Source organism: Lasioglossum baleicum, chromosome 20 (genome assembly GCF_051020765.1).
Source record: "Lasioglossum baleicum chromosome 20, iyLasBale1, whole genome shotgun sequence".
Taxonomy (NCBI): domain Eukaryota; kingdom Metazoa; phylum Arthropoda; class Insecta; order Hymenoptera; family Halictidae; genus Lasioglossum; species Lasioglossum baleicum.
The window spans coordinates 6,051,378-6,062,139 of NC_134948.1; the positions used below are offsets into that span (position 1 = coordinate 6,051,378).

General features: G+C 37.3%; 1 protein-coding gene across 3 annotated transcripts; it reads left to right on the forward strand.

Annotated features, from left to right (window-relative positions):
* The first annotated feature begins 767 nt into the window (after positions 1–767).
* Set2 (SET domain containing 2) lies at positions 768–10,168 on the forward strand. Of its 3 annotated transcripts, none has more exons than XM_076444006.1 (15): positions 768–1,263; positions 1,783–3,406; positions 3,535–4,191; positions 4,470–4,589; positions 4,670–4,798; positions 4,882–5,083; positions 5,290–5,387; positions 5,467–5,632; positions 5,701–6,355; positions 6,430–6,487; positions 6,761–7,122; positions 7,239–7,373; positions 7,653–8,029; positions 8,125–8,460; positions 8,547–10,168. In XM_076444006.1, the coding sequence occupies exons 2-15, from the start codon at positions 1,809–1,811 to the stop codon at positions 8,700–8,702; spliced, it is 5,049 nt and encodes a 1,682-aa protein (XP_076300121.1). In that variant the 5' UTR covers positions 768–1,263; positions 1,783–1,808; the 3' UTR covers positions 8,703–10,168. The 3 variants fall into 3 exon arrangements, with proteins under 3 accessions (XP_076300121.1, XP_076300120.1, XP_076300122.1); XM_076444005.1 differs by having other exon boundaries at positions 768–1,033; positions 1,128–1,263; positions 7,239–8,029; positions 8,547–10,167; XM_076444007.1 differs by lacking the exon at positions 768–1,263 and having other exon boundaries at positions 1,788–3,406; positions 7,239–8,029.
* The last annotated feature ends 594 nt before the right edge of the window (positions 10,169–10,762 follow it).

Here is a 10,762-nt window from a genome sequence, read left to right on the forward strand (position 1 = left end):
CGAGGCCTCACAAAAGTGGGCCGCAAAAATACATTGGATGATAGGTCTATCCTTATACCTAGTCGATGCGAATAGGTTGGAAACAGTTGGAAAAGGCGGCACACATTCTATGTATTTAGATACGTAGATACAAATAAGTTGTGGGGCTACATTCATAGGAAAATATTTGCGAATTTTGGGAGTGATGCTTTCTGAAAAACTACCGTGCTTACTTATATACAATCTATATTTGTTCCACCTGAAAGAAACATGTTCATTTATATAAATAATAAACAATAAGTACACGGCGACGACGACCAATTAGAAATCGCGAAGAGTCTAGTTGAAAGCAAAATAGACCAATGAGAGACGGAACACGTACCGTGCGCGCGCCAAATCATGGCTAACAAAGTGTATTCGTGCTAACTCTAATACAATTTTTCGACCAATAACGATCCCCTATCATCGCACGTTTTATCGCTATTGGTCGAAGAATCGTGTTAGAGTTAGCACGAATATACTTTGTTAGCTATGATTTGGCCATCTTGGTCATGATCAGCCATGATTGGCCATGATCTGGCGCACGTAACTGCACGTAACGTAACTGAATTACGTTCAAAATATGTCCGATTTAATGAAACACAACATATTTTTGAATAGTAAAAGGGAGATTCGATAAATTCGCATGGGAAAAGAAAGTGATTGATATTCACGTTCTAGTGATAAAAGAAAAGTCTAGTAGAATTGTTAACGTAAGAGTCAGCCCTGTGTCATATCCAGCCACTACATGGCACAACAAGCAATGTTCAGAGGCAACTACTTACGCGGTTGAGATACACACTTTATCATTCAAGTATCACGCATCCTTTGCACTTCTTCATGATGCGTTCATTCAGGTGATTAATGTTTGCCTAAACAAATCTGTAAGTTGACTTGGGAAGTATTAATTGCAATAGAAATCTCGAACCGTTTCTGTCGAGAGCGATGAACGGAAAGTGAAAAACAGTCAAAGACTGGGACGGATATCTCTACATTGGCGACAAAAGTTCTATCAGTGTGTAATGTATAATTCCACATTATTGAACAGCGAAAACTCTGTAATAACGCTTAAACATTTAATGAACATAATCATTGTTGCAATGGTTTAGAACGAGTCGAGATTATGTTCACGCTTCCCCAGGAAGACTGAGATCTAGAAAAAAAAAGTGTTCATTAGAAAACTACATGAAACATCTTAAACAATGATCATCTCTAGCTTACAACATATTATTTTGAAGGCATATGGTAAGTGTTCGATCATTTTATCCTCTACAATGTGCGATTTAACCGAAATGTGTTGCAGCATGTATAACGAAGAAAGAATGCTATCCGTTTGTTAATACAAATATGTTAATGCAATATTCTTATATCCCCCATAGAAACAGTCGATATCAAAGATTTGTATATCTTTGATCTGTATATCGTTATATTTATCGAAAAGTTACAAATTAATTTTGGTTTTCAAACGATTATGTACATCCCTTAGAAAGTGGTAATATATTTTAGTATTACTTGACAAAATCATATTAAAAAGTGTATGCGCGATCTTCAACGATTGCTTGATTGCATTTTTATGAAATTATTATCGTCTGCTATTCATTATTGAAATTATAGATTGATAAAGTTATTATTTTTTTACTCTTGAATAAAAGTCTGAATTAAAGAATTAATTACAATTTGTCTGTCACATGTATCGTTGCCCCTGTGCAGTCACGATACTGTACTCTCCATCTTTCGATGTAATATTCCCTTTAAATATTACAGATTAAGAGAATATTTATGGAATCAAAATGGCACGCAGACGCAAAACTGAAATGAAAACATCGGTGAAATCGACAGTGAAATATGTACCTGTTCGAAAATCCAGTAGGCAAATAGCTAAGAAGCAATTGGAAGAGAAGAAAGTGAATGGGGATATTTTGCAAATATCTTATCCGAATGACACGGAAGATAGCAAGAGTACTGGGGACGAACAGAACCAGCTACTTCCTAGAAAGAATCAAAATTCTTTAAGGAGACCCAATAAGCATAAGCATGCCTCAAATAGTAATATACTTCTAATTAACGAGGAGAGCGAATATTCGACGTTGCAATATAAAAAGGACACTAGCGAAAGCGATAGTCAAGATGGAATAGACGCTATAATCGATCACTCCGAGAAACTTAGTCCAGAGGATGTCCACCAAGTAGTTGTTGGCAATCCTAGTAAAGATAATGTAGTGGAAGCGAATTCCAACGAGATCGAGATATGGTCGGAAGATGTGATAGAAGAAACCATAATATGCGAGGAGATGGAAGTTAAAGAAGATGTTAAAGATGATAATTATAATTTGAGACAGGAGGACGATATGATAGTGAAAGAAGTGTTATTAGTAAGCAACTCTGCATTGCAAAGAAAAAATTTCGTTGAATACACTGTGATACAAAATGAAGATGGAACAGAGTCCATGGTTGTAGATACATCTAATTCGAAAGGTACATCCGATACAGAGTACTGTCTGGAGCGGAAGGATATGTGTAACTTGAACAGAGACGAATCAGAGAATTCCCTATCAACCTTGTGTATAGACGTGCCAATGACTTCTAGCGACGCGAACGATAAATCGTGTACTTTAGAAAAATTATCTATTCAGGATAATGAAACGGCTAGCGATCAAAAAGACTTATATACAAGTAGACATACGTGCGCAAAGGAGCTGGAGGAAACTCTGTCTAAAGATGATGCATTTTGCAGAATCGACAACAGATTAGCGGATATGCAAATTAGCGAATCTTCTAAAGAAATAGAAAAGTTAGTCAATGATTTATCTAATACAGAAAGTATAACGTCTCCTATACAAATTGCCAGTAATACAGAAAAAGAGATTCCCATGAATATCGACGACGAGAGCAGTTCATCGATATTGGATAAAATAGAGCAGTTACATCATCCTAACAATTTCGTTTCTTTACCCGATAGCATTAATAAAACCACAATCGAACAGAACAAACCCACTGCCCTCAATGACAAAACGGATTATGGTAATCAGTCTTCGTTAAAATCAAAAGTTGTACAAGACAAAAAAATTGGAAATCAACAGAAATCTGCACAATCGCAAGCTAACGAATTGCTGTACGGCGATAGTGAGACAGATAATAAAATCGATGGGGAGGATTCAAAGTTGTCGAGTAGCAGTGAGAATAGTAACGACACACTATTGTCCCTCAATAATTGTAAATTAACGGAATTCGAGACAAAGTGTAATAGTAGTTCTAATGATATCGATAAAAAAGTTGAATTTAGGAGTCGAAGCGGCAGCACCGATACAACAGGTTCTGAAAGCGGATCTAACAGTTCTGGAGTCAGGAGAAGCAGTAGAATTAGATCGATCGGGTTAATGAAGCAAAGGTATGTATCAGAATTAGATTAGCGGTGTGCGAGAACCCGTCCCGATTCTGAAAAAAATTTTCGAGTTCTCGCACACCTCTGATCATGATGTCTAAACATGTGTGAGTACTTCTACTATTACGTTTTAGGTCTCGAGGACGTGGTTTGGTCTCAAAACCTAACATAGACGTATCAAAATCAAGTACTCAGCAAGAGCGCGAAAAAACGTCTAACAATGCTGCTTTAACCGCTCAAGAAATAAAAGTAGATAATCCACCAGAATTACAGTCGGACAAAGAGAATAACGTCAGCAAAACAGTGAACACATTCGATTCGTTGACACCGCTAGCGACTACTTCCAGTACCACTGGCTACGATTCAGATTCCTGCAAACCGGTTAAAGTGAAGTCTCGTTGGCAAAGGTCTAGCGAACTTGAAATGAGTGGATTGAGTACCGGATTTGGATCCACATCAACAGTCGGATCTACATTTGGCACTGTACCTGCGAATGCTAGCGAATCTGGATCGTCGATGTTTAAATCTGTGTCTGGATCCGTGATGGACGTCGGTTCTTCCGATTCTGGATCTGGATCCGTTGTAATAACGACGAATATTCAATCCGCTGTTGAAACCGAACAGACGAAAGAGTCTTCGGCTGTAACTAACACCGTCGCTGCTGTGCATATTCCAAAAACTGTAGGCGCGAAGATCTCGTTATCTATGGTTCCTGAACTAGAAGATAGAGAAATGGAGGAGAGATTAAGCCAGTTTGAGTATTTACGTGAAAATTTATATCTGACTGAAAGGTAAATAATAAGAACATTGTCAGTCGAAAGTATGAAATTACAACAATATTTCAACTAATTCACTGCTGAACACATGTCAAAAATGAGTACTATAAAATACTCGAAGACTTATGAAGTGACTTTATATTTTGTGAAACTTATTTTTTAAATTAAAATCTTCTTTTAGCTTTCTTTAAGTTTATGTAAGTTAGCGTTTGTCGTATTCTATAGTTACTGATCCCATACTTTTGACTACTATTACATGTTTATAAAATATTGACGGTAACGAGGTTTTCCAGGTATACAAATAAGGAAACCAAACGCATGGTGTGCGACTGCTTTTTAACGGAAGAGGATATGGAGAGAGGAGAATTAGGTTGCGGCGAAGATTGTCTTAATAGACTTCTCATGATAGAATGGTATAAAATGAATATATTAAAATGATCTATAAAACAATACGAAGTAATTGATGTAACGAAACATGTTATGGTAATTCTAGTGGACCTAGATGCGTGGTCGGGGATCGGTGCACGAACAAACGATTTCAGAATTGTGAATATGCTAAATGCGAGGTATTCAGGACAGAGAAGAAAGGTTTCGGCTTACGCGCCATGGTCGATCTGTTAGCGTGAGTTTTCTCGATAATACAGATAATAAGATGGAAACATGCAATAATTTATTTTGTTGATGAATCCAATTTCTAATTATTAGGGGGGAATTTATAATGGAATATGTAGGTGAAGTAGTTGATCCAAAAGATTTTCGACGTAGAGCTAAAGAGTATTCGAAGGACAAGAACAAACATTATTATTTCATGGCGTTAAAGTCCGATCAGATTATCGACGCCACCATGAAAGGGAACGTTTCTCGATTTATAAATCACAGTTGCGACCCGAACTCTGAAACACAAAAAGTATGTACAATTAATTAACACTAGAACTGCTGAGCCCTAAACGAGACTGAATAAAGACATATACTTAAAAAATTCTGTAACTTCACGAATTGTAAATGAAAAAATCTGAAATTCGTCGTTTTTACGGGCTCGGTAGTTGTAGCGTTAAACAACAGATTATAAGGAACGTATATATTCACGTATGTAAATGTCTAATGTTTGTGTAGTGGACGGTGAACGGAGAATTGAGAATAGGATTTTTTAATAAAAAATTTATAGCCGCCGGGGAAGAGATTACGTTTGATTATCATTTTCAACGTTATGGGTAAGTGTAGTAGATATGATTAAATTCTTTTATATTTAATAAATTCCTAAACATTTATATTATTTCATTGGCAAATTAGTAAAGAGGCACAGAAATGTTACTGCGAAGCTCCTAATTGTCGTGGTTGGATCGGTGAAACGCCAGAGGAAGAAAAGGAGAAGACAGAGAAGAAAGAGAAACGCGATAAAGATATGAGGAAGAAGAAGGGAGAAAAGAAACAGACTGACTATATGGAAGATGAAGATGTAGGTCATTGTAAACTTTTAATATATTTCGCTCTGGATTTGTTCACATATTTTATTTACTTTACCAGTTGGAAGAAGAGATAGACAAATTGTGTTCCGGTGGTTTGAAGAATCGAGCACACACGTTGACGTTAAGCAGACTTATGGTACGTAGCAGAGAATTGGAACACAGGACTCGTCTCTTGCGGCTCATACAAAGCGGAGAACAACCATGTCGAAGATTATTTTTGGACTATCATGGTTTACGTTTAATTTGGAGTTACGTGATGGACATTTCCACAAATGATTCTGAAGAGGCGCAACAGTTCCGATTAGAAGTTTTGAAAACGCTGAACACGCTTCCGATTCCGAACAAGACTATGTTGATGGACAGTAAGATTTACAATGTAGTAGAAAAATGGTCGAAACGTTTGTATTTCTCACCGAACGGAGACTCCCCGGAAGACGACCAGGGAAAATCAAAATTAGGCACCGAAGAATTGCAGCTCGGTTATGACAGTAGCGAAAAAAAGAGTTCCTATCAATTGAACGATGCCGAGAAAAGCGACGGTAACGTCGAGAATTGTATAGCGATCGGCGAAGTGAAATCGGACAATGCGGATCAAAATTTTATACCTGAAGTAGCTCTAAATCTTCTGGCCGAGTGGTCAAACTTGAAGGAAGTTTTCCGAATACCTAAGAAGGAGAGAATCGAACAGATGAAAGAGCACGAAAGAGAAGCCGGTAATGTCATTATAATATTAATTTCACGTGCATACACTTTTTCAATGTGAAATCAATGTGTATTTCATTTTTAGATCGTGGGTATAGAGAAGAACTAGAGAAGGAAGAAAAAAGGGGAACATCATATGACAGGTATAAACAGAGACAAAAATCGAAAATTGCGGAATTTATGCATTTATAACAAAACTGAGTGGGTGTAATTTAAAACAGTAAAGAGATTAGAAGAATTTAAAAGTACTGTTATATTATTTTTTTCAACCTATTAGACATATTTAGGAAGAAAATAAATTTCCATTTCACTCCAGTTTGTTGCAATTCGGGTAGAAAATGTTTATTTTGCATAAAGATCCGCTGTCTACTGATGAATTTTCTTTCTTCCATGCCTTAATGATTATTATTTTGTAGACATAGGTCTGACAGATATGGAAGAAACGAACCGGAAAAACGCAGCGACCGAAGACGAGGGCGTGAATCTCCAGAATCTGAGTACACTCGAACGAAGGACAAACGAATAGAAGAGAGAAGTAGCTTAGTTCCTATTCCACGAATGACGAAGTACGAGCGCAGACAACTGTTCGCTATGAAGGTCGCTAAAGAAGAAGAAGAGCGCCAACGTCGTCAGCAACAGGAATCATGGCAGGATCACGAGAATAGATGTTTGGCGTTAGGTATAGACCCTCATACGACTGCTATGGTGGATCCTCAAACAGGGTACCCTGTGTTTTATAACCCATCGCTTGGGCAGTGGCAGCATTACACTACACAGGGTACGTGTTACTTTATTCTGGATCATTCAACGTAAAATCGTACACTTCTCGGATCCGCGAAGAAAAGTGTTTTACTGTGATGAAATATTATATATATTAGATATTTGTTATTACAGAAGGAGAGATGAGTCAACAGTGCACTCCGGTCTACGTAGGGGGGCCTCAATCAGTATCTGGACATTCTCAAACGACAATACCACCACAAAACTCGCATGTTCTACCGCCGTCGATCTCTTCTGAAATATCGCCTGGTATGTCTAGCAGCATACCTTCTGGTGTACCACCGGTGGTGTATACGTTAAGCCAAACGCCTGTCTTCAATCAAACCACAACAGCCTATTCTTTACTACCTCACTGTCACCAACAATATCCCGAGAGTCAATTGCCACTGTCAAATAATTTAGTTCATAGTGGTACGCCGCCCATAGCCATTCAAACACAGCCCCTTTACGATCACGTTGAAAAGCAATCGGATCAGCAGTTCTCCGCGAAATCGTTCAAATCACCGCAACCGGAAATACCTGCCATAGATCTACCTCCGAAGTGGAAGAGTGCGACCGACGCTAGAGGTAGAACATACTACTATCACGTGAAAGAACGAGTGTCACAATGGCTGCCGCCGCCGCCGGACCACATTGGAGTTCAACCGGACTCCTCCTCGTCTTCAGAGTCCAGCGAGGACTCTAGCTCGTCGAACGAAGACGAGGAAGACATTGAAGATGATAACAACGAGGATCAGAAATCTGAAGAGTTAGAGTTAAATAATACTTTACTCGAGAAATCGTTAAATGGCTCTAAACATAATGTATCGAAAAAAGCTTGTGTTCAGAATGCGGCCGGAAGCACAGTGGCTGTCCCCGAGGGGAAGAAACGACGAGAGGGTTTGGTTCAAGAAAGGATTATCAGTGTACGTTGAGTACAAACGTTTCTTTGGACGCATTAAAAATTTTTCTTTTTATGTTAAGTTATTTGTACTTATTGTTACTTTGCTACGTTTTACAGCCACGCAGAGAAGAAGATCGTGTAGACCATAAAACGCACAAGGGTATTAAAGAGAAGTTACGCCGTCAAAAAGAGAGGGCAAAGTTCAAGGAGCACGTCGATAAAATACGAAGACATAGACGTAGCAACAAATCGAAATCACATTCGCGTCATAGCTTAAATAAATTGCAATCGCCTTCGACGGATTTATCCACGATGTCGGAAAGGAAGATCAAAGATACTTTCAGGATAAATATGGCGAACGTGATGGTACACTTTTTGAATCCGTACAGAAAGAACGATTGTAAACAAGGTAGAATAACTAACACCGAAGATTTCAAACATCTTGCAAGAAAGGTACGCTCTGAATACAGTCACTGGAATTAATACACAAAAGGTAATATTAGATTTCTACTAATTGGAAGTTTGATTTATTGTTTCAGCTAACGCATTTTGTACTTGCAAAAGAGTTGAAACATTGTAAGAGCGTCGATGAATTACAATGTAATGAGAATGTTAAACATAAAGCTAAAGATTTTGTACGTAAGTATATGAATAAGTTTGGTGCAGTATACCAGAAAAGTACAGACGACGATTAATTATGTAACTTATAACGTGAAATTGTTATTTATTACGTGAATCCTTTACCTTGAATATTGTAATATATCTAGTAGAAATATATTGAACTAATGCCTATATGTAGATATATTTGTAATTATTACTATTGTAATATAGGTAAATTTGTACATGCTTCAGAAACATTCTGATAATTTAGCCATTAAGAAATTATTAAATTTCTAACTGTACGCAATCAATGTATAAACTTAATATTTTCATTTAGTATAGAATAATATGTCTGTTCTTTTTTTGAAGAAAAAAGAAAGAATTGCATTTTATGTCTTGCTATTATGTATATGTACATCCTGCATAGTTAACTTAGATATTGACTTTCATCCCTTGCATTGGTTTCACGAGGAATATTCATTCTTACTCTATTGTTAAACATTATAACTGAACTTTCGTATATTGTAAATAGTATAATACTGTAAAAGAATTTTTAACTGTCTCGTAAAAGTAAGTTTCAATCTCTAAATTGTTTCATATACATATAGAAAAAACGAAGAACAAGTGATCTGGAAAGACAGTAAATGCACCCATAAAATTACTTTCTATATTCTTAAAAATTTCTTCTACATGGTACAAAAATTCATTCTGTGATGCATGATTTTTAAACCGAAAACAATGTACGATTTTAAATAAAATGAAATCTATGTTTACCGCCGAATCTTTATTTACTATTCGAATATGTTTATTTCTTAATTATAAACAAGCGATGAACATACAGATAATTGAAATTTTTAATTCTTCTATCGATAAATGCAAAAATTCGATTGAACATTAATGATGGAATAAAGAAACGAAAATGTCGGAATTGAATGTTATATCATTAAACTGATGCGGATGTTTATGCAATTTGCAATTTTTGTAGACGAATTTTCCGTGGTAGTAGCTTTAAATTCTGTCGTATATTTTATATCCTAGCATTTTTGGAATTTTTTGAAAGCCACATTGCATAAAGATCCACAATCTACATAGTTATCATTTTTCGCTAAGTACTTATTGTTTAATATTGTTAAATAAATTTGATTATTTTAACGTAACCATGCCAGAATTTATTGTTCCATGAAATCTTACGTCACCTGTCGCTGGAGTCACTGGTAAATATATATGGATAGTATACAGTATAAATACTATACAGTATACATATACATGATACATAAATATATATAGTATAACTGATTGTATAGAATAATAGAATAGAATCACTGATCTATTCGATTAGTTGTATCAGGATAAATGTGTGCATGCGTGAACATGGATACGTGTAATTCGTTGTTGAACATATTGTAGGATATTATGTATATATATTCTCTCGTACATGTATACAAAATACATATATTACATAAATGTATGTATATAAATATTTATTCATAAGTTATAATAGCATAATACCAACTGAAAACAAAATTTTGCGACATTATGCGGGGTGACAAAGGTACTCCATTTTAGCCCAACTTTGTACTTTACCGATGTTTACCAACCCCGACAGCACAGTCTGCCCGAGCCCACCGCCGGACCCAGCTAGCCGAGCCCCAGCCCGACACGTTACGGGCTAACGCAATGCTTGGCTCAGCGTTGAGACCAAATCAGGACGATTTAGCCTGGCCCCTGTGCACAAAAGGGCGCGATTTTCACCTGCCGGGGGCTCGAGCCCAGAGCCTGACAGCCGGGCTGGGATTCAGCCTGTTTTTGAGAGGGCAGCACGGTATCACACTAATGTGGCCAATCAGTGCTTCGATTGGGCCCAACTTTTCTCGCGCATGCGCGACACAGGGCGGGTCGCATCAATGTGGCAGTACTTTGCAAATGCGTAGCAGTCTCCCTTGTTACCGACAAAAGTATAATAAGTTAATAAATAAGACCTTTGAGGGCGATTGCTGCCTAGATTGACCTTTATCTGGCGTTTTTGACTACTGAAAAAACCCGTGTTTGTATTATCACGCAATGAGAACGCGAATCCCGCACCCTTGCAATCTTGCAAATCGGCTGAATCCTAGCCCGGCCGGCAGGCCCTGGGCTCGAGCCCTCGGCAGGCGGA

Bases quoted from the DNA above. Each gene is read 5' to 3' on its own strand.
- Set2 (XM_076444005.1), top strand. From the start codon at position 1,809: ATGGCACGCAGACGCAAAACTGAAATGAAAACATCGGTGAAATCGACA. The intron at 4,799-4,881 runs GTGAGTTTTCTC...TCTAATTATTAG, and splicing joins GCCATGGTCGATCTGTTAGC to GGGGGAATTTATAATGGAAT. The intron at 6,488-6,760 runs GTATAAACAGAG...ATTATTTTGTAG, and splicing joins AGGGGAACATCATATGACAG to ACATAGGTCTGACAGATATG.